The 24,754-nt window shown below is 46.3% G+C and overlaps 1 protein-coding gene across 1 annotated transcript in view; it reads right to left on the bottom strand.

The window, feature by feature from the left end:
• The window catches only part of NOX5 (NADPH oxidase 5), a 420,178-nt gene that overhangs the window by 292,327 nt on the left and 103,097 nt on the right, over positions 1 to 24,754 (bottom strand). The window contains exons 6-7 of the mRNA XM_069624234.1: positions 5,169 to 5,322; positions 2,825 to 3,000 (exon numbers count right to left, since the gene is read on the bottom strand). Of these exons, the coding sequence (XP_069480335.1) occupies positions 2,825 to 3,000; positions 5,169 to 5,322 (330 nt within the window). The remainder of the gene's footprint in view (positions 1 to 2,824; positions 3,001 to 5,168; positions 5,323 to 24,754) is intronic.

The following is a 24,754-nucleotide window of genomic DNA, read 5'->3' on the forward strand; positions in this document are numbered from 1 at the left end:
TTTCTCAACTTCCTTCCCTCTCTCCCTCCCCTGCTAACACCCCCATCTACCGCAATGACTGACTGCCTGGTTTCCATCTGAGTTCTACAAGGCACCCAACCCAATTCACCCCTCCTCGCACTTAGCATGTGGACTCACCCCCTGCACCCCAAGCAATCCCTGGCACTTTCCCACCTGGCCTCTTCTCAGCTCATACCTGCACCCCCCCTCCCTCGCATTTCTTCATACTGCACTTGCATGATCTGAATGTCACAAGCCTTAGTAGGACCGTTATTGTTATCCTTCTCCCTTGTCCACCCCTCTTTTTTGTGTTGTGGCGCCTTGAAATAACATTTGTTGTATAGGTGCCTTACAAATATCCAATAAATACAATTAATAAATAAAAAAAATGGAAATGAAAAGCTTTTTCATGTACTCAAGCACTTCGACTTACTTTGGATGTGTGCGTGATACATTTCCTCTGTTCTTAGGACTTTTCACAGCAACTAACTACTTTCAACAACTTCCACTTGCTTCTGCTATTAGACGAGGGATGATTGAGCTGGTAACAGTTACTGGCAAGAGCTTTTCAGTGATTCTGAATACAGAGCTTCATTAATCGGCCCCAGAAACACTACGGTTGCAGGTTGCTTTCACTTCACAACTTTTTCTCCTGCTACTACTGCTTCAGGCACTCTTTGGACCCAAACTCCTCTGCAGCATGGGTGTCTCAGATCCGGCTTCAACCACAAAGAGTCTCCTTCACTCCCCAGTCCCTCGGCTTGCTTCTGCACATGGGCATTGGGTTGCAGCACAATTTTGGCTCTGTAAATACAGCTACTAGCCATACTTGGGAAGACCTTTAATCTCGCCACGTGTCTCTCAGTGCAGCCACAGCCAGGCCGGGTTTGTGAACATAGGACCAACTCAGAACCTGCAGGTGAAATTTGCTCTTCTCTCGTCCCAGCATCCCTTAAGTGATCACACTTCCCCTTGAACTGCCAGCTTTGTGCTCTTCTCTTTCTGCTACTACTGCCAGCCTTCCAGCTCCTGCTACAGCTCCTTCCTTCTGCTCCTTCCAGCTGCCGCCTTTATGCCTCTCAGGTGGGCTCTTAGTAATAATTGCCTGTCCTTGTCAGAGGCTGTTAGGCCTACTTGTCTGTCTTTCACTTCTACATGCCTCCTGAGCCCTCATCTTCGTCTAGTCCCTGTGGCATTATGAGACATGTAGATCACTTAGTGAAGTTCATTTTTTCCACTCCTTTTACTTTCTTAAGGGTATTTTTAATTCCCTTCATATTTTTAGAAGAGGGTTTGTGCGTTTTAATCTTATCAGGGACAGTTCGCTATAGAAAAGGCCACATTTCCGCCCTACCCTGTAGTATACCGTTGGTATTGAGGAAGATGCTTATTTTTAGGTCTACAAAAAATGTGTTCTTTTGACATATGTTACGAGTTTATAACCTTAGCATTTACCATTTTAGTTTTACTAGGAGGTTAAAATATGTTAAAATGACAATAAGCCTTAACCTTTTCTAACATGATAACAAGAGTATCCCTCTCAGAGGAAAAATACTGTGGGGATCATTACGAGATGGGCGGTAGCCATGGTGCTATTAGCACCATGGCTGCCTCGCATACCGTGTCCGAGTCCGGTCTTCAAACCATTCCCCATTCCCATTTGAGCCCCCATAGGGCTCAATGGGAATGGGGAGGGCGCTAATAACGGGCTCACGACTAGCAAGCCCGTTATTAGCGCCGTGGTCCCTTAGCGGGACTCGTAAGGGACGTGTGGTCAGACCACTCGTTCCTTATGGTTCCCGCTAAGGGATCTCGGAATTGGGCGGTAAGGGATTACCGGCACCGGTCTCCTTACCAGTGCCCGGTATCCCTTACCGCCCAACTTGGAATGGGGCCCTGTGTCTCATCCCACGGAATTTCCTCACTACCCTGGGCCCTGTCTATCCCAGGTGATCCTCCGACAGTACACCACCCCCAAGGTTGGGATCAGGAAGCATCGGCCCTCCTTTGTCCACCTGGGAGGAGAATTTGGACAGGGTTTTAGTGAGGGAACCTCAGGGTTCTTCAGAGTTTGTAGCCAATTTTCATACTGACTTGGGGGGGTCATCACAAGTTGGGCAGTATCCCGGAGGTAAATCAGCTGGGGTACCGCCCAACGCAAATAGCGTTACTGCAACTCGGTCCGGCGCTATTAGCACTGTATTGCGAGTTCCGGCATTCTGCTACTCCCTATTTTTGAAAAGAGTCAATAGGACTCTATGGAGTAGTAGCACCGCAATTACCGCGGTGCAAATTGCGCCACAGTAATTGTGCTGTAAATGGCCAGAAAGTGGGCAGATTTACCCCGAGCTCAAAGTTGGAGGTAAATCTCAAACTTTCCGCCCAAGCTCGGCATTGGGCGGAGTGGTAATGCGGTGGTAATAGCGTTTTCCGACGCATTTTTACAACCCGTGATGAGGCCCTTAATATTCTTTTTCTTCCTACGTATATATGGTCCTCGTTAAGAGGCATACCGAAAAGATGTCTTACATTTTTTCAAAGACATTTCTTCCTATTCATGATTGCTGGATCCCATGTTTTGTACTCACCTGAATATAGGGTTCTCGAGCCGGTGCGTTGTTCAACAAAAAAAAACAAGGTCCATTTTTAAATTTGACTTGTGTATTCTTGGATGGTGACCTCTAACGGGGCATTCAGAGGAAAAACTAAATGTTTTGCCATGTTGTTATTCATATGTATGAGATAAATATCAATGAATTTAGCTAAGCAGATGTAACCATTTACTAGTGCAAAGTGTGAAAGGGAACAGTTAGTGCGAGGGTACCTCAAAGTGTCCACCCTTGCGGACGAACGTGCTGGAGCAGACCAGGGTGAGGCAGATGAGGAGCTGTAGCACAACACCAGTAATGGAGGCCAACCCGTAAATCCAGCCGATGCCAGGTCTTGTAGTAAGAAGGTATTCCCATAGTGAATAGCTGCCCGGATTTTGAGTTAAGTTTACTAAGAGACAAACACAAAATATAAAAGAAATAATTACACTTCTCTGATCTTCTGGTAGTTCATTCCCCTCTTTCTGAGCAAAAAATAAGTTTTCAAAGTCTAAGTAAAATCAATTTGTTATATATTGTGCAGCTGCTTACAGGCATGACGCTTCAAGGGAATGGACCTCATTACGAGGTTTGAGGTAGTCATGGCGCTATTAGCGCCATGACTACCTCGAATACCGGTACTGAGTCCGCCCTCATTCAATAGGGACTTACCGGTCTATTCCGACCTTTGCGTGACCGGTAAGTCCCCATTGAAAAAGCCATTCCCCATTCCCATTTCAGCCCCCATAGGGCTCAATGGGAAGGCACTAATAACGTACCGCAAATTGCGGTACCGTTATTATCTCTGAAGTCCCTTAACGGGCCTCATCCATAACGCCTGGTAAAACCAGGCGTTAAGGAAGGGACCCGCTAAGGGACCTCGGAATAGGGCGCAAAGGGATTCCCGGAACCAATGTCCTTAACGGTGCCCGGTATCCCTTTGCGCCCACCTCGTAATGAGGCCCATTGTGTCTAAGTTCCTAAAATGACTTCTAGTTGCTGTACCTGCTAAAGGAGACAGTTATGAGGTTCCCCTTAAACTCTGTGGTAGATTGACTGGGTGTTTTGTAATTTTACATGATCTGGGGGTCCCACAACATATGCTGAGATGACGGACTGCGACACTGTCTTCATCAGTTAGATGTATGTCTGAGTATATATTACCAATTGTTCAACCACTTAATTGTTGGAAAACACCTGCTTCCCCCACCCAACTGCTCACCCCTAATTACTGCCTATGAGCAGTTGCATATTGGTCAACACTAGGTAGTTGACATATGCAACTGTTCGCCCCTCCTCAGCAATACTAATTCCTACATCTCCCTTATGCCATTTTCCCCCTCCCACAATACCCTGCCTATTATCTCTCACACGGTGGGCACCCCATATCCCTTTTTCCTTCCCCATCGCTCCATCTAGGTTGCTTCACACACTACCCATATGCTGCACCTCCCCCTTTTATGTTCCCCACCCCATACACATCCACTCTTACCCAGAGCCCTCCCCCAACCTACCACCCCAGCCCCTCCCCAGATTACAAGCATACCCCTGGCATGCATTTCCCAGCCCCAATAAACCTAACACGCATACCCCCACCAATCTTTCCTCCCGCCGTAGGCCCTCCTCACCTTCCAAACATACCCCCACCAGGGATTGCCTACACCCACCTGCATCCTTGCCTTCTAGGTTGAGGTCCTTGCTTGTCACTAAATGGTTGACCAGTTAGAAAGTTTGATCTGTTTAAAGACTATACCAGTCCAAACTGGCGACCACTTGCTGACGAGCAGTTGTAGTGTCAAATTGTTGGGATCTTGCAATAGACCCAATACGGATCAGCTTTCTTCATTTTGATCAACAAGGAAACATAAACTTAATATTCTAAATATAAGTTAATACAAATGCATTAAAATTTTGCACATGACTGATTTTGGCTTAAGCCCTTACCACTAATCAAAATACAAAAAGAATGCCCTTTATCCGGACAAACACTTCTCTACCAGGACAAACACTTCACATTTCAAAGAGTCTTCTTGGAAATAACAGATTTTTCAGAAAAAGTATGATGTCTACTCTTCAGCTGTCATCCCCTGCCTAGGGTTCGGTATACAGAGGCTCTGAGGCCTCAGCAATTTATTTTCCTACAAATAAACATTCATTAATCTCTTCAAGGAGCTTTGAAACTGTGAAGAATGACCTTTAGAGTATCTGATTTTTGGGTACTCGGTTTGGGGATATTCAAACAACTAGTGTGAAAAGGGGGATAGTCAGAGAGCTCTGCATTTCTTTGGAAAGAGAGAATATTTTGAGGAGCCTGTAACCATAGCCTTTGTGTGAGTGCTATTTAAGCTAGCCAGGCATTTTATGCCCAGAGGTAATAACCCCAATGAAGAGTGAATGACCACTCTACTAGAAATCTCAGAGGGGAACCCTTATTTGAAAGTAAAGCATAATGTTCTGCCACACCATTATGATCAGATCTGCTTAGTTTGGTTCTGATCTAGATCCTGCTTTGGCAGGCCCATGTGATCTGTCAGTAGAGCTCCTTTTGAAACTGCTGACATGTCAGAACATACTGCTTACCAAAGTTCACTATGTGTGCAGCAGTGTGTACCACAGTGAAGGCGAAGACAGCATAGCCGACCAACTCATGAAAAACGACATTCTGATCCAATGGCAGAATTCGAACCACCCAGGTTGTGCGCAACCAGGTCAGGCATCTCCGCAGCATCAGCACCTTCATCAACAGAGAAGAGAAGAGGGGGTGGGTATGAAAATATATCTAGAATATGTTACGCAGAGTTAGGACATGGAACCATTAGCTTGTCCTTACATATCGCTAAGTATAATTGGTATTTGGTCTTCTAAGCATTGAACAAACAAATGTTTGATTTATCCAACTAAGTGGTACTCAATGCATCAACCTTTTTGATCGAAAAAAGACTGCCTGATATACATTACTTAAATTGATGATGAAGATTTAATTACTAAATGTAAAGTCTGTCGTGGACTTTCTCAATCAAGGCCCACACGGCCTCCTACATTCATACGTCCAATAAGCGGCAGAGATGGGAGGAAAGTTCAACAGCCTTTATTCTTCCAAATCCCAACTGTAACTGACGTTCCCGCCTCCCATCCCTCCCCTTCATGTGACACTCTGTCCTCCTCCACGTGCTGGGGGAGTCTTGTGCATGTGACGACATCAAACCCGCCGGTACTAAACATGATGTCGCCTCATGTTCATTTCTTCAATTAGTCTGCATGGCCTATTTTGAGTTCTCTGAGGTCTCAGGACCCGTTTTTTCTTCACTGACCTCTTGGTATGACGGGGATATCTCTTCGCATGAGTCCTCTCCATCTCCTTTATAACATGCATCCCACTCAGTTTTGTGGCGTCTGATGAGTGATCATGGGACTGTATGATGCCTGGCTTTCGCCTGAAGTGTGAGGAATTTCTGGCGATACCTTTTCTGTCACCCTCTGCCGTGATGAGAGACCCTTTCACTTGAGTCACCGTTAATGGCTCTTTGCCGAACGTGACCCTGCTTTTTCTGCTTTGGGTTTGTCGTGCTATGACAATGTCTCCAGGTTCTATGTCACTGGGCCTGGCTCTACGGTCTTTATCAGCCCATTTTTTTCATCCCTTCTTTGTTTCTGGAATCCTGTTCTTGCATCATAGCATCTGCCCCATATCTTTCTTCGGGGCTGGTCATGCGGGGTAGTCTTGTTCTTATGTTTCTTCCGAACATGACTTCGGATGGTGTCTTAACCGTGGTGCTGTGTGGGGAGTTTCGATAATCCCGTAGCAGCTGGTATAGCATCTTTTCTACCGGCTCCCCGGTTAGTCGGACGATTTGCATGTTTCTCTTTACATTACTCATGAAACGTTCTACTGTGCCGTTTGCTTGCGGCCACAATGGCGTTACTCTCCTATGTATGAAGCCCATGTATTCAGAGAATGTTTGAAGCCCTGTCCCGTGAACGGGGGTCCGTTGTCAGACTTCAGAACCTTTGGGATGCCATATGTGGTAAACATTCTGTCAAGTGCAGGCATATGGTGTAAAATGCAGATGTGGATGGCACTAGCTGTACATCTGGGAAGCGGGAGTATTCGTCTACTGCAACCAGTATGTAATCACCCCCTTCCAGGGGTCCGAAGAAGTCCACTGCAATTTCGTCCCAGGCTTTTTCCGGGAGTGCTGTCATACATAGGGGTTCTCGTCTCCTGTGTGGGTTAATGACTGCACAGGTGGGACAGTGCTTGAGAAGATCTTCCACCTACGAATTTAGGTGTGGAAACCATAGTTTTTGCCTAAGCATCTTTTTTGTGGATACTATGCCTCTGTGGCCCTCATGAGCTAACTCCAGCACCTTTCGACACAATTTTCTGGGGATTACTGTTTTTGTTCCCTTGAGTAACAATCCTTCTTCTGTTTTAGCTAGTTCGTCCTTTACAGCTATCAGGCAGTTAATGTATTGTTTTGTTTCTTCACAGGTGTTGTCGCCCACCTGTTGGGCCTGCTTTCAATGTCCGGTTTCTAGACATCGAAGGGTGATTTGTAGTCTTTGGTCGTTTTCCGTTTCCTGTGCAATCTGGTGCAGATCTAGACTTTTTGGTGTGTTTCCGTGCACAACATAATGGATGTATTGATCCGCAATTAAATGATCGGGCTGGGATTCCTTGCAGGTGTGACGCGAGAGGAAATCTGCAGGGTTGTGATCTTTGCCGGGTCTATGGATTATGTTGAAACTGTAATCCTGTAGTCTTAGAGCCCACCTTGAAATTCTCTGTGGCATTTTTGCCTGTAGATTTTCGTAAATGAACAGCAGTGCCAGATGTTCTGTGACAACTGTGAATGGTTTTCCGTATAGGAAAAGGTGAAAATGCTCACAGGCCCACATCACCGCCAACCCTTCTTTTTCGGCCTGAGAGTGGGCCTTTTCTGCCTTGGAGAGGCTCATGCTGCCGTATGGCACAATGGGCCTCATTACGACCCTGGCGGTAAGGGGTTAGCGCCAGCGTTAGCTGCGCCGACCCCTTACCGCCAATTACGAGTTCCCTTTCCGCCATGGCGGTTTTTACACCTGCTTTTAGCGGGTGTAAAAAACCATGGCGGTAAGGGAACTTGGTGTTAATTACGCCACCGTAATTTACGGTGGCGTAATTAACGCCTTCCCCACTCCCATTATGCCCTATGGGGCAAAAATGGGAATGGGGAAGGGTAAATGGGGATTGGGGATTTACCGCCCCGCCAAGGTCGGAATGGGGCGGTAAATCCCCTTACCGCCATGGCGTTAACGTAGTTAGCACCATGGCGGTAAAGTCACGGCCCTGGCGGTAACTTACCGCCAGGGTCGTAATGAGGCCCAATGTGTCTTGCTTGGCTGTATTTAGTGCCAATTTTAATGGCACCTAGGCCTACCGGACTGGTGTCCACGATCAGCTCTGTCTCTTGTTTGGAATTGAAGTAGGCCATGTTCCTGGAGTACGATATGCATTGTTTGATTGACTGGAATGCCTGTTGGCACTTTTCTGTCCATACAAAGTCTGTGTTCTGCTTTTTCAGATTTCTGAGGGGTTCATTGACGGAGGCGAAATCTTGTATGTAGTGAGTACAGTAACTGGCTAGCCTGAGGAATGAGCGCATGTCAGATATATTTTTGGGTGGTTCAGCATCTGTGAGTGTTGCGACTTTTTTTCGGGATCTGTGGTCATTCCATTTGATGAAAATATGTGGCCAAACAATCAGAGAGTCTGTTTTCTAAATTCGCATTTGTCCTTGTTCAATGTGAGTCAAGCTTCTTCAAGGGCCTGTATACTCTTGTGAGCGTATTGTCCGAAAACTAGAATGTCGTCACTATAGTTCAAGCAGTTCAGTATGTGCCTAATGACGTTGTGGATTTCAGATTGAAAAATGTCAGCGACTGACTAGACCCCGAAGCTTAGGCGCTTATATCTATAAAAGCCCAGATGGGAGGCGAACATAGTGATGTACCTGGAATGCTTGTTTAGTTCTAGCTGATGATATCCCTTGTTGAGATCTAGCTTGGATAATATAGTTGCGCCATTTAGTAGATGTACCATATCGGTTATGCGTGGGGCTTGATGATGTTCCCGGAGTATGGCTTCATTTGGCTGACGCATGTCTACACATATTAGTATGTCTGTTGAGTCCTTCTTGGATACTAGGACAATGGGGGACACCCACGGAGTGGGCCCCTCCGCCGGTTCGATGATGTCAAATTCAAGGAGTTCTTCTTCAACTTGTTTTTGTATATTTATGGTAATTCCCCAATACTATTGGGCTGCGGGAGGAACTTTTGGGTCAATGTGGAGTTCGACTTGGCATCCTTTTAACAATTGAACAATGCTGGGAATAAATGTTTCATTTTTGCGGTGGGGTCAAGGTACTTATGAACCATGAGTCTGTATAAAACGTGGATGAGGCCCATGTCGAGGGCTGCTTTGTAGCTTAGTATACATCTGCTTTCTGTGGCTGCTTTCAACACGTGCATTGGGATTTTCTATAAAATACCCTTTGCATAGCAGTGGTGTCTTTGATCCGTACGGGGAGATTTGAGCTTTTGCTGGTTGAAGATGCGGGGGATGCGGTATGCTGTCGTATACGTCCTCGCTTATAAAGTTCACAGTTGCTCCCATGTCCACTAGGAACTTGGCAGCCATTTTGCTTACTTGGATGAGTGTTGGACTGTGTTCCTTTTCTGTGGGGTTCCCCAGCGCGTACAGGTATTCCTTTCTTTTTGGTTCTTCTTCTGGTGTCTTCATCTGAAGATGCACTGGATCTGCTGTCAGATTGCGAGTGCTCAACCACATAGCGTATGTATCTGCGGGGTCGCCTCCTTGATGACGGTGGTTTGCTGTCCCGCCAGTTTCCTGACGTTCTGTCGTGTCTTCTCTCTGATTTTTCTTCTTTGTGCCTGCGTGGAGTAGGCTTGTAAACCTGGCTGGGGTACCTGGTGTGGCTTTGTACTACTCTTTCTTTTCCTTGTGTTGACTTTCTTCCGGTTTCTTCACCTCTCATGTATCTGTGGTGTCGGTGAGGAACTCATCCACAATATCTCTGACATTTGAACTGGTGGATAGTGTGAGGAGACTGTGTTTCTTTTCTTCATCTAGGGGTCCTATTGCCTTGACACATAACTCAAAGTCCCTTATCCATCTTTTCCAACGAGGGCCCAGGCTGCTGGACTCGGTTAGGCCGAAGTTCGTAGGCAGTTGTGTGATGAGGCTGTCCTGCATTCTGGTGGGCAATGCTTGAGCTGGTGTGAGTGGAACGGTCAGCGTGTCATATTCAGACATTTGTGTGTCTCTTGCTGACAGGCGTGCCCTGGTTAATATACTGTGCAGCTTCCTGGGATTTTATAGGGTTTTGACTGACCTTGGTTCAGAGAAGATTAGCGTTGACGGTAGTGGAGGATTTCACATCCCCAATGTGCTGAAAACTGCCGCACTCTCCTTCCCCACGTGCGTTTAAATGTAATATCCGTTTGTTTCCGGACCGGCCTTCCCACTCTCCTTCCCCACGTATGTTCAGCTGTGGTTGCCGTTTGTCTCCGGACCGGTCTTATCCTTATGGTTTTGCAGGCTGCGTGGTCTGTACTCTCGTGCCCACGTGTTTGTGCGCAGTAGTTTCCAAACCGGGCTTGAATTCGATTTCTTGCAACGTTCGTATTAAACAAATGAGTCTTTCCCGCCAGCGTGTTTCCGTAGGCAGAGACTGTTGCTCATACGCCCGGACGCTGAACAGGAGGCTGGGCGGGAATAGTCTTCCGCTTTGCTCAACTATGGTAGGCAGAGGTGGAACCCTGCGCCGGCTCAGGATGCCCAGGCCCCTCATACGCCATACTTGGGGACACGGCCTTCGCGTCTGCTCACTGCCACTCAAATTTTCCACGAGTGCGTTGCTCCTAATACCGTGGAGTTCTCACCCTCGTCGCCAGTGGACTTTCTCAATCAAGGCCCACACGGCCTCCCACATGCATACGTGCAATAAGAGGCGGGAGACAGGAGGAAGGTTCAACAACTTTTATTCTTCCAACTCCCAACTGTAACTGACATCCCCTTCACACCTCTTGCCCCTCCCCTTCCCGTGACACCCTGTCCTCCACCACATGATGAGGGAGTCTTTTGCATGTGATGACATCACACTGAATAGTATTTAATACCTTTGCAGGATAAGAGTTTTCGAAGTAAAAGTAAGTCACTGTGTCAAAAAGCCATATGCCTGGATAGGCAAGCCACATCTTTTTTCAATGTATGTAACACAAAATGATGCAGGTCATTTGATCACAGAAAGGCCTAATTTTCCATGCTGAAAAGGTGAGGCTGCTCGGATGAGCACGCTCAATTAAAGCCACTCCTTGCCATTTTCGAATTGCTGTTGAAATTGTTTTAATAGAAGCCTTATTTGAAATTTAGGTAATCCGCTGTGTCAGAAATAATATTTTAAATTATTTTACTTTTGTGCATTACTTGAGGACGAACTCTACATTGTAGAGCTTCCTTGCAGGACGCGGCTCCATTGCACAGTCCTCTTTCTTTTACTGCAAGGGAGCGGGTTTAGCCTCCCTTCCCTCCTCGTTCTGACACGTATGTGTCATACACACAGTCAGCGCAGCGGACGGGCTCAGCGGGCACGCCATCAGAGCGCCAAAGGCGCGCTTATGGCAAGCCGTCTGTGCCCGTCTGTGCCCGTCTGTGCGCAGAGGGAGCAAGAGGGACTGCACGTCCTGAAACCACTCCTTACAATGGGTTGCCTTTCACACAGTACGCTGCTCTCCCTGGCCCCAGTTAACAATAAATGGCCTATAGGTTTCAGGAAAGTCCTGACTATTAGGCAAGTAGCACCCCCAGAGGCATTACAATGTGCTCTACTGAATGCACGATCATTAGTTGCCCATCATATGGACTGCTATGATCTCCTGTCTGGCAAAGGTCTTGATCTCCTTTTTCTCACGGAAACTTGGCTTAGAGAAACTTCTGGCCCTACGATTGTGCAATCTCTTCCCGATGCTTATTCTATAGTTCATGAGGATCGCGCCTCTCTCCATCCTGGGGGGCAGGGGGTTGCTTTAATTTATAATACCAAGTATAAAGTTATCTGCATGGTCCCGAAGCACTCCCTTAAAATGGTGTGTATCCTGACTCGTATATCTATTTCGCCAACATATACTCACAGTTTTGCTAGTCTATCGACCCCCTGGGGTTGATACCTTATTCTACACTGAATTTCCTGCATTTATAAGATAACTTCAAATCAAATATCCTGATCTGATTACCATGGGAGATTTTAACCTTCCCATCAATTCTACTAGTGCAAAACTGGTTGCCAATTTCACCTTGTTGATGGCTGATCTTGGCCTCCTACAGGGGACACTTTCTCCCACCCATAAAGATGGGGGTATTTTGGACCTCATCTTTGCTCCTCCTTTCTTTGCGGCTGTTGATGTTCCCATTCCACTTACCTGGTCAGATCACCTTCTGGTTTCCTTCTCTATTCCACTCATAGCTCCTGCGGCTGAGGCAGCCAGGCCTGCGATTCACAGGCATAGCTGGAAAGCTGTTCCTAAAGATAAAATTATCAATCTGCTTCATTTCCATTGTGACTCTGCTGATAGTTGTTCTCTCACCACACTACAGGCTGCTTTTTCTGCTACTGCAGATGCGCTGGCACCTTACAAATTATGTAAGCAGCGCAGTCGACCACCTGAGCCCTGGTTCTCGCCTAAGCTCAAGGATAGCAAACTCCTGGCAAGGCAGATGGAAAGAAAGTGGCGCCACAGCTACTCTCCCAACTCCAAAATCCTGTATAGGAACACTTTAGCTGCCTACCACAGTGAAGTGGTAAATGCAAAAAAGCCTACTTCGCTCAAACTGTTGAGGAGGCTATTAACAAGCCCAAGGCACTATTTGATCTCATGCCATCTCTTTCCATGCCTAAACTAGCACAGGATACAGTCCCCCCTTCCCAAGAGCTCTGCGACTCGATCTCTACTTTCTTTCTCTCTAGAATAACCACCATTCGAGATAACATCATAGTGGAGGCTGCAGCTATTGCTGACACCCCAGTTTTCTCGCCGCCCCCCTCGACGGGAGGGTGCTGGTCTTCTTTCTTCCTCTTTTCTAATACTGAAGTTTGTTCTTCTATTCAAAAGCTCAAATCTGCATCCCCTACTGACGCTATACCACTCGCCCTTTTGCAGGAGACGTCTGTGGACTTGATTGATTTTATTACGTCAGCAGTCAACAACTCTTTCACTACGGGAGTGATTCCAGATTCACTTAAACATGCCTTAGTGATCCCTTTGCTTAAAAAGCCTTCTCTCGATCCTGAAATAATGGCCAATTATCGTCCCATTTCACTCCTACCTTTCCCGATGAAGGTTATGGAGGCACTTGTGTCGCCACTACTATCCACATTTTTGGAAACCACACAGTTCCTAGACTCCTTCCAATCTGGCTTCCGCCCTGGGGGAGGGACCGAGTCTGTCCTTAACTCGGTGATGGATGACCTTATGCATCTTGTTGACCAGGGCGGTGTTGGAGCAGTCCTGGTTTTAGATCTGTCGGCTGCGTTCGCCACCGTCGATCATTCTCTTCTTATTTCTCGGCTCTCTGAGGCCGGAATTTCAGGTCAAGTCCTTGACTGGTTCATAGCCTTTCTTACTAATCGCTCACAGTCGGTCTCGCTTCCTCCTTTCTGTTCTGCTCCTGTTTCCCTCTCTTGTGGTGTCCCTCAGGGTTCGGCGCTTTCCCCTATTCTGTTCAACATCTATATAAGGTATTTGCTGTTCCTTATCGAGTGTCATGGGTTCCGTTTCTACTCATATGCGGATGATACTCAGCTACTGGTTCGTCTTGACCTAACCAAACTTGATACACCCTACAGATTAAAAAAGTGTCTGGAGGAACTTGGCCTATGGATGACGTTGAACTGGCTCAAGCTAAACGGCACAAAAACTGAAGTCTTGGTTGTGGGTACTTCTACCCCTCATGTGTTCTGGACGGCCGACTTCTGGCCCCCGTCGCTGGGCCCACTTCCTATACCCGTCTCATCAGTGAGAAACCTTGGAGTTCGTTTCTTGGCTACCCTGACCATGGATGAGCAATTCGGAGCAGTTTGCAAATCAGGTAATTTCAAATTTAGGGTTCTTCGTAAAGTCCTTCCCTTCATCCCCTCTGCCAGTCAGGCCCCGGTTGTGGCTGCCTTGGTCCTTAGTGTCCTTGACTACTGCAACTCACTTTATCTGGCACAACCTGCCTACCTGATTGGCCGGCTGCAGCTGCTTCAAAACGCTGCAGCTCGCTCCATCATCTGTCCTCCTTTTGGAGCCCACATGACCCCAGTACTGCGACAACTTCACTGGCTCCCTGTCGCTCAGAGTATTTTGTTTAATTCTATGTGCATAGTACATTGGGCGTTTTTACGGATATGGAGCAGAATATCTGCAAAGAAAATTTGCTCCCTTTCAGCCCTCCTGCACCCTCTGTTCTGTTACCACCGAACGGGTGGTCGTACCTTATTTTAAGCTGGCCCGTAAGGGTGGCTGTGCATTCTCAATTGGCTGATGGTATAATGTAGAATGACCTTCCCCTCCTGCTATGAGACACTACCAATCATCTTACTTTCCGGCGAGGATTAAAAACCCTGCTTTTCTAGCTTTATTCCTTTCTGCCTGCCTCCTCAGCGCCAAGATGTCCTCGGGTGTACGTGCGCTTTAGAAGTGCTGTTAACATAACATAACATAACAAAAGGTACAGTGCACATGTGTTCTCATTGCTGTATCCTGTAAACGGACATACCAGAAGCTGCCATGTACATTTCCTACAAACAGCCTGCTGGAATCTAAATTGATTCCTGCCATGTGCAGCCTTTAACTGAGACCCTGAACAGGGTCCCACAGCATTGCAGGATCACATACAGTTGTCCCTGTTTCTCCCTGCATCTTGAAGCTGCTGCGAGCTGTGTCAAGACCCCCAAGACCCTATATCTTTATGCAAGTACCCAAGTACCCAAGGTGGCTGCTTCTGACACACTAAGGCTTTGACCATCTTCGAACTTTGAGCGCACTGACTCAACACCGACTGCCTGTCTCCCAGCTTTTTTAAAACCGTGAGCCATTTCTGGCCCACATCGCTGTGTTGAAACCGGTCAGACCTGCTTGACACCGAGATGGAATCACTGCTTTGTCTGTATCTGAGTCCCATCGACCTTCAAAGGCCTGCCGACTCTCATCACCGGCCACTCCCCAGTTACTTCAAGCCTCTAACTGGTGCTGCTGCCATACCGCACCGCGTGCTGGGCCCAGTCGACCAGCTCACTCGATGCCCAAGTGCACTTCAGAAAATGCTCAGACTCCCGGATCAACACCATGAAGCCTAAAGAGCAGGACTGTAATTTATCTGTAGTGCTGCTGCCCCGGCATAGTTTTAAGGGCCTAGTGGCCTTTAAGACTCCACTCTCTACCTTTCCTCTAGACATACTGCACCTTGAACATTGCTGCAAAGAGAACTGGTTGCAACCACTTTATTCATACCCAGAGTGCTGCTCCATCCAAAAGTCTGCATAATCTGCGTATTCCTTTACAGGAGTGGGTTGTTAGTGTTCTTAATAGTGTGCCTGTATTTTTATTTTTATTTAAGACTTCTATTTCTTATATAACCTTGATTGGATATATATTTTATTTTAGGCCCTCAGCACTATTGCTGTTTTGGATGCTTCCTTGATAGTTCACAGGCTCTTGAAAGGTATATATACCCTTCCGTCGGTCCATGCTATCCTAAAGTGGCGAAGGAGGTATACTGTTCACATGGTGGCGTTTCTTCGGCATCATGTAATAATGTCGCTGTGAAAAAAGTCGTCAGGTTGGCGATTTTTAAGAAAAATGTATTAATGATGCACCCTCCAGGCTATCAAACACTTTCCCCAAATATTGTAGGACTGGAGGTAATAATATATAATTAGACCCCTCGTATACTATTTGGGGAAAGAATTTTGGTAGCCAGGAAAAAGTCGGCAAAACCTGACGACTTTTTCACACCGACATTATTACATGGATCCGCTTCACCTTTATCTTTAGAACACTGCTGGTTTAGTAGTGGTGTAGGACTGAGTAAAAGTTTAGAAACCACTTCTCATCCCTGTACTCATTTCGTCGCAGGTGCTTACTGCCCTAGCAATATTTTTGGCGTCCAACAGATTGCATCCAAGCTTGAAGTGTTTCATACTAGACAGGATGGACTTCTGGCAACATTTAAAGCACGAGGAGATTAAGGTCATGCTTTGATTGATGCTAATGAAAACCACATGGCTGTATCAAGGAATACATATTGACAGTGAAAACCAAGACGGGGTATGACTTTTGTGACTGTTAGTACACAAATGAAATCACTGATTTTAAACCACTGAAGTGTTCCGATAGAACCTAGAATTGCAAGAATTGCACCCATATTTGAAAGAAAGTCGGTTTGCATTTAGCTTGATTGGGTGATGAAAGTGGAATGTAATATAGATGATTTGCCTTGGTTTGCCATCATAAGTAGTTAGAAAGTGGTGGTCTGACATTTTCCTGGAAAGGTAAAGACTATTGCAGTCGTTTGAATGGCTGAACCTGTGGACCTATTGTAGTACTAGCAAGCTTGAAAAGAGTTAACATTGGCCACATTTTGAAATAAATACATATGTGTAAATGATAAACTCAAGACATATTGAATTTACATGTAGTATTCACTTCATGTACTAATGCTACCCATGTTTGATTCTGGTGACGTTTGAGGCAGGACCAATTGTACTGTCATAGTGTATATTGTATTTTTGCCATGTCATTATTTGTTAGTTAATCATGAAATATAGGACTTTTATGGTGAGAGACCTGTGGCATTTTTTACAGCAGATGCCATCATTCATGAAAGTGGTTTAGCAGTATCATGTGAAAGTCAATTACACTGATTCCAGTGAATCCCAATTGATATACTGCCAAGTATCACTGTAGGAAATGTGATGAGCCTGATATGAAATGTGTATGCTGTCATATCAAGAAATACATCATTATTCTTGGGTTGCTGGAATCAGAAGTGGCAAGTGGCTGGCTGTGTAAATGGCAACTCTATTCTATAATAAGACCCAGTAACTAAAGTAACATACCATGGATACCAATGCCTGGTGCAATTAATTGCAGTAGAAGAATACATTTTAACATTTTACACCCAGTTTAGTTAGCACCACATAATTTTCTTGGCATTAGAGATTCCCCTTTTTTGTTGGCAGATAAGACCATCCCTAGGAACAATGGCACACATGTCTTGAAGAGCCTAGACTGTGGAACACTGGTCAAAGGAACTTAGAATCCACCTTGACATGTAAATTGCCAGTGTGTCTGCCATTCTTGCCCTTTAGGGAGGGCATTCCTTGGATGCAGCTAAAGGCTGCAGAGAAGTAAGCAGTGCATACAGTGTTATTCTCTGCTAGAAAAAATCCATTACCATGGTCTATAAATCTGAATATGGCCCCACGACAGAGGGATGGCTGACTTTGTTTTCACAGTTATTGGTGGTGGACAGGAGAGGCCTATCTAAATGGCTCTTACCAAAAAACACTGAACTGATATGCTACATAAGGTTCTTAGATCTATGAAGCGCATGGCAAGATATCTCTGGCTGCAACTACCCACGGATACATGGATGCTCCTATAGGATGTTTTTGCGTTAATGAGAACTTCTGCTGGAGTGGGGTCGAACATGTATCACGTGATCAGACTTTGGCACTTAATGGAGGTGAGGGCTAATGCTGTTAGAGAACGTTGCTGTATAGTGCAATAAAAGAGACAAATTAATGTGAATAAGAAATATGCAGAGGATGCACTTTTTGATGTTGTGCAGGCCACCCTATTCTCAAAGGTGCTATGTGAATTTCAATGGGCTGAGTGGCAGAGCAAATGATGTGCTGGCATGACCCCTTCCATGCAAGCGGAATCGCAACACTAATGCATGACATGTTCCCCGCACCAAAGTGGGGTGCTGTTAGCACATTTCAAAGTGATAGGCATCAGTAGGGCCAGTCAATGTGAAATGTAAATAAATATAAAAGCATTTCTATCCCTGTTTGGGGGATAGCAAAGCAAGTGTGACAGAAGTGTTCTATACTGATGCTGTTTTACATTTTTTTTAAAGCGCCTGACAGGTCCTTACATGCTGAAGAATGTAAGGTCACAATAGGGACTGAGAAACTAAATAGCCCAAGAGGGGGTGAAAGGCCATATACCCCAAGAGAGTGTGTTGAACAAGAGACACCAGGATGGGGTAACAATCCATTGGGCCCAGAGTAGGCCGCAAGCAAACATACCCCAAGAGGGATCTGGGGGGTGAAACCCGAGAACCCAAGGAGGGGTAGGAAGCAAAGGGTTTTCGGGCAAAGCCGGAAGAGGCTTGGCTATCCAGACACATTTTAAGGAACTTTGTTTCGTACAGAACTTGAACTGTGTAGGAGATCCAGGAGGCCTAGATACACTAACTTCTTCTTTGTACATCAGCTGGGAAGCCCTAAAGAAATTCATTGAACATCTTTGCGTGAACTGTAAATAGGGTGAAGAGCTCAGAGACTGTTACTGATGACTATAGAAACCTTCCAGAGAGAGTACAGTGTTGGGCAGAACCCATCAGTAATGTATCCTTTCAAAGCCCATAGTATATATATTGTGCTTAAATAAGATGGTTTTCCCTTTTAGTGGTAGGGCCGGGGATCAAATTAGCATAGGTTTCTAGACGGCGGGCAGACATTATTTTGTACAACTTCCTGATGTGCACTCTTTTGAACTCTTTTCTTTCTTTCAGCATAGGGAGCAGAAGCATAGGGTTAGTATAGGGTGTTGTCACTTGAATACAATATTCACCTTGTAAATTACGATGAGTTTTCTGTCTCCTGATTCTGGGTTAACATAATAGTCTGTCTCTTATACTGGTAACCCTCCTGTGTTCACTGCTTGAAGTCTTGCTCAATAGTCACCCTCCTCCTTCATCACTAATGTTCTCCTTTACTTCACTGCCTAAATCATGTATTACCCTAACTCTTTCACTGCTCACTGACTCACACACGACTCAATGTCTCGTTAACTGCAAGGGCTGCCTCATTTAATGATCACTGCCTTATTCACAGGTTGACCTGCCACATTTACTGCTCGATGTCCCATTTATTGCTCAGTGCCTCATAGATTGGTCTACCTTCCTCATTCACTGGTCATCATGCTGTACTCACTGGCTACACTGCCTCAAAATACTGGTGTATCCAGCCCATTAACTAGTGACCCATTCTCATTCACGGGTCACCATGAACCATTTACAGTTCTCCCAGCCTCATTCACTGATCATTGCGCCTCATTCTTGGGATAATACTACTTTCCCTCGTCATTCCACTCGTTCACTGGTCACCTGCACTAATTAATTGGTCAATGTTTTCCATACACTCTCCATCACTCATCACTTGACATAGTATTGGATGGTTGTTGGTGATCCTGCTACACAATCACTAATTTTATCCCGCCTCATATACACGTCCACCATATTTTAACAGTCACTCATCCTCATTTGGCTGTCACAGATGCTCACTATGCATTATATTGTGTGTGTCTAGCTCATTGCCTCATAATGTTATTGTTCATTGCCTCACAGATTAATACATGGAACCGTATGGGTCCATATTTATGTGGATGAAAATGGAACAGAGATGATTTCAAAGTCACATTTCTTTGAAAATGTATGAATACCATAACAATGTGTCAGCATACATCGATATGCTGACGATTTTCAGCTTTATTTAAAGATCGCCTACTCCAGTACAAACTTCAACCAAGTGGCAACCTGGCTCCTAACAGAGGCAGTATTTGTCTGTTTGTTAAATGCAAACACTAGCAAGACACTACGACTAAATTACAGTTCCTTGAAGTGAACCTCTACAGCTTCATTCTCACTGCTCATGCTCAACACTTTGACATCAGTCACAGCACTGCCTCAAAATTACAATTCCAGAAAAAAACTCAAACTGTCTAGCACAAGCTCTCACTTCTCATGAAGACCAACACATATCCAACTTCCTCTAATGTCGCTCTAACAGTACAGGCCATCATCATCTCACTCGTTGGGGGTGGGAGTGTCCTCCTAACGAGTCTCCAGGAATCCTCCCTCAAAGTAGACTTTCATGCAGATACCATCCTCATCATGCAAATTGGCCAGTCACCATCACACATAACATACTCCATTGGTTTTCACAGCCTACTGAAATCATTTGACATTAATAAGCCTCAAAACCAGGAACCCCTCCTAGTTACCACACCATCCCATCCTACCCAGAACTACACACAATCCTGATCTGGCCAGTTTGGAAACTCCTAAAGATATAAGGAAGAAAACCTGCAGCAAGGTCTCAGCCAGCAATGCATTCAGGATCCGTGGATCCCTAGCCCTGGGCGTCAGACTAACGCCAACTTTGATCACCTTCAGAAAGGACTACAAACCCTCATCTTCAAATAATCGTTCCTCACTCCACATGCATCCAGCCAAAAGAAAAGTCACTGTATGAACACTCTTCCCTAGTATCCTGAAGATGTTGTATACATTCTTCAAATCTTCTCATCACCACACGCATTGACACATGCATGCACACTTTGATTACACTTCACATGCTGTGCTACGTAAAGCCCCCAGTTGCCTCCTGGGGCTAGGTCCATACCATAAATAAAATAACATTAATTATTAAATGTTCCTGTTTGTGTTTCATTGTCATATGCAAGGCTATGATTAGGTTTCCAAGGCTTGCCTTAATTTGCTTAGATTGGCTGTGGGCTTGTCACCAGAATCAATGCTAGGGAAGATAGTTGAATAACACAGCTCACTGCAATTTAACAGCACGATCACTACATGCTTCCTCTTCTCAGAAGCACACATCCAACATCTGCCGACTCCTCGACTCCTCGAAGAACTTGATTTGAATGTCCTCGGTCTCACCGAGACATGGTTCACGATCAGCTCTGTCTCTCGTGCCTGAAAGCTACAAGATCTTCTCCAAACTCCGAACGAACTGTCCAGGAGGTAGAGTAGCTCTGATCTTCCTAGAGTGGATCCCTGCTTCTGTCATTCCTATGCAGGCCTACCCCTCCTTTGAATGCCTGGTCTGCAGGCTCTCTATCTCTCCTGGCCACTCTCTTACTGTGGCCACCATTTACAGGCCACCTGGCCAGGCTGCCCTCTTCCTCTCGGAGTGGGCCAACCTCTCCTCCACTCTCCTTGCCTAAACGTCTCAACTTCTCCTCCTCAGAGACCTCAACATCCATCTGGATGCTTCAAACCCTTCCTCTGGGCTCTTTCACAATATCTGCAACATTCTCTCTCTTTCTATTTTACCCTCTGGCCCAACTCACTCTGCCGGGCACACCCTGGATGTTCTCATCTCTTCAGACATCCCCCTCCCTAACCCTCTCAACACTCCTCTCTCTTGGACTGACCACTTTCTTCTCTCCTCCCACCTGACGCTCTCTGTCCCCCAGGTGAAGCGGACACCAGCACTGCCACCCACCTTCTCGGTCATCCAGCCCATGGAGCTTGTGTCAGTGGAGGCTTTCGGTGCTACTTTCTCTCCTCCTATGCCTGTGGTGACTCACACTCTGACACAGCCCTCTCTAACCTCTAGCTCTAACATTCTTGATATCCTTGCCCCAGTCATGAGGATCCGTTGAAGCCCACCTCCAAGTGCAACTCTTAGTATTACTCTGACTTCGCCACCCTGAAACGCAAGTGTAGGGTGACTGAGAGGAAGTGGAGGGCATTAGGCGCATCCTCTGACAAACTGGCCTGCCACCTGCTCCAAAGGCAATACAGACTCCCTGTCCTGTTGAAGAAGAGAGATTACATCCAAGCCTGCTCTCTGCGGCCTCTAACAACATGGCCAAACTATTCAAAATCTGCAAGGAGTTGACCAATCCTGCTGCAGTCTCCACCTCTCCTGTTCCCTCCCAGGCCCTTTGCACGCCACTGGCTTCTCACTTCACCACTAAAACTCAGGACATCCTGTCCTCACTCTCCTCTTGCTCTCCCTCTACCTCTCTCGGCACCCCTCTGGCCACCTCTCCCTCTCCTCCTTCTTTCTCCTCTTTCCCTGTGTTCACTCCTGATGATGTTTCTAGACAGGTCCGATCTATGAAAGTGTCATTCAAGCAGGTGCTCCCCTGCTCCTCTAGAACCTGCAAGGACCACATTGATACACTTGCTCCAGCATTGGCCAATTTCTGCAATCACTCTTTTGCCACTGGAACTTCCCCTCCCCCTAAATAACTCCCTTGTGCACACCCTCCTCAAGCCTTCTGCCCATCCTTCCCCTGCGGCTAACTACCGCCCAATCTCTATCACTCCTTTCCTGGGCAAACTCCTGGAAAATCTGGCCATCTCTCAGCTTATTCTCCACACCGAATCTGTTGGTTGTCTCCATGACCATCAGTCTAGCTTTAGAGCAGCCATAAGCACTGAAACTCTGTCCTGAACACCCGTGAAGACCTGCTCTCTAATCTCGACTCTAGCCTTCCTTCTGTCCTCCTCCTCCTTGAGCTTTCCTCTGCTTTCGACACGGTCAACCACGCCTTCCTGATCAATCATCTCTGTGACAACCTGGGCATCACGGATCAGGCTCTTGCCTGGTTGACCTCCTTCCTCTCTGATCGACCCTCCCAGATCCAACTGGGGTCCTTTCTCTCCACCACCTCTCTCTCCACATGTGGTGTTCCCCAGGGCTCTAACCTCCCATCCTGGCTCTTCAACCTTTACTTGGCACCTCTGGCCCACCTCATCTCTACCTTCTCACCTAACTTTCAGTGTTATGCAGATGACACTCAACTCTCCTTCAGGCTCCCACCAGCCTCCTCTCCTCTCTCGCTCATTCCCGACTGTCTATCTGCGATTCAGGAATGGTGTGCCTCCAACAATCTCTGCCTTAATGCCAGTAAGACTGAGATCCTTCTCATTGGGACCCCTGCTCCTGGTTTCCCTCTTTCACTCTGGCCACCCTCCTTGGGCCTGCGAGGCAAAAAGCCTTGGTGTCATCTTCGACTCCAGCCTCTCCTTCTATTCTCACATCACGGACCTCTCTAAGAAGTCCCACTACCAGCTGCACCTCCTTAGAGGTATTTTACCTTTTCCTACCTTCCCCCAGAAGCTCACTGTCTCCAGAGCCCTGGGTCTCTCTAGGCTGGACTACTGCAACAGCCTCTTTTTAAATCTGCCTGTCTCTACTCTTTGCCCTCTGCAACTAACCCAGTACAGGACTGCAATACTTGTCCTTGGTCTCAAGCCCAGGGATTTTATCTCTCCAGCCCTGACCTCTCCACTGGCTCCCAGTGGCTGCAAGGATCAAGTTCAAGCCCCTCTGCATTGTCCACAAGGCTTTCTGGGGCTGGGGGCCACACTACATCCAACTCTCTTTTCCTAAGCACTTTCCTTCTCGAGCCCTCCCCTCATCCACCTCCAACTCTCTGAGGGTCAGACACTTCTACAGGAAGAGAATGGGGGTAGATCTCCCCTTGGCTGGTGCCTCCCTCTGGAACAGCCACCCTGCCTCTATCAAACTTGAGCAGGATCACCTAAGATTCCGGAAGGAACTCAAGACCTTCCTTTTCTCTTCTGCTTTCTCTCTCTCTCTCCCCTGCTGATGTACTTGTCTGCTGTGCTGACTGGTTACCTGGCCACCCTCTGAACCTAATGGGCACCAGGCTCCTTAACGACCTACCGTGCACTTAGGGACTGTATCTGCAACCGTACAGTCCCCTCCCTCACTGCACTTACTTAAAGCCAGCCACAACACCAACGCTTACTTGAGCTTTGCATATTGCACTCCCCCCACCTGACACTTCTCCTCTCCCTTCCCCTGTGCACTTGTGCAATCTGAATGACACAAGGCCTAGTAAGATTGTTGTTTTGTCCTCCCTTTGCCTTCCCTTCCTTGTCTTGTCACACCTAGAAACACTTGTGTACATGCTCGTTATCAATGACTTATATCATATAATATCATGCCTATTTAAAAGCTAAAAGCCATGACACCTGACAGTCCCTCTGACATTCCCTTTTTCTATATGATTTCTCCTGCCTTTCTTTCTCTTTCTTACTGGTTGCCCACAGCCCTTGTTACCTCCCCACCTCTTTAATCTCCAAAGTGTAAAGTGGGTGAATTCAGACATTTTGGGAATGTAGAGGTGGGTTGCTGGGAAGATGAGCGCATAGTACCTGGATGAGGCTGGCTTGCAGGAAGTGCAAAAATGATTTCATGATGGGGAACACCCTCCAAATGAAGGAAGAGTAACCTTCGAAGTATGTAGCATTATTCACTGATCACTTTGAACCAGTCCATGTCCACCACATACCAACATAGGGGTACACGGGCTGTGTCTGTATGTGCTCTACTTCATCTGAATGAGGTAACATAGAACCCTTCGATCGTGTAGATGCCCAAGGGCAGTAGCTATTATAGATGACAGAACACACACTGGAACCATATGGGTACGCTTTCAGTCACTCCCCTCTTCCAGGCTTGATCATATGTCATTCTACCATTCACCCCTTACTATTACCAATTCGTTCAGAGATAAACCAACCACCATTGCCTTACTACCCAATTGTACTTACCCAATACACCAAGAGTGATTCCTTGTGAGCATTGAGGTGTTCTACGCAATTCAGATTAGCAGACCTCTCCCAACACAATGCTAGACGCACAGTACCTGGTGGATAGCTCAAGAGCAAAGCACTGCTACCTGCCATAGGAGCACCCTGCACTTACACATTTCAATCACATGGCAGGGCCGACCAGGCCTTTCCTCCTTGCGATTTTAACAAGTCAAGTACCAATAATTTAAATAGGTTAAGAATAAAACATGGTATTTCATCGCTTAGAAGTAGGAGGAATCCAGAACAAATGATATTGATGATAACAGGAAAAAATATACATTATTTACAAGTCATATAAACTTAACAATCACATTTTTGACACTTGTAGTGAGAGATGCCATAAACTGTTGTGGCTTTAGGGAATTTTCTGGTGCAGTCAAATATTTACATAGCTGTTTCTCTAGCAAATGGCTTCAGTTACCATAGTTCCTAGGCTTGCCTTGTAATTTTC

This window comes from Ambystoma mexicanum, chromosome 11, assembly GCF_040938575.1.
Source record: "Ambystoma mexicanum isolate Mex_15411 chromosome 11, UKY_AmexF1_1, whole genome shotgun sequence".
NCBI classification, from domain to species: Eukaryota; Metazoa; Chordata; class Amphibia; order Caudata; family Ambystomatidae; genus Ambystoma; species Ambystoma mexicanum.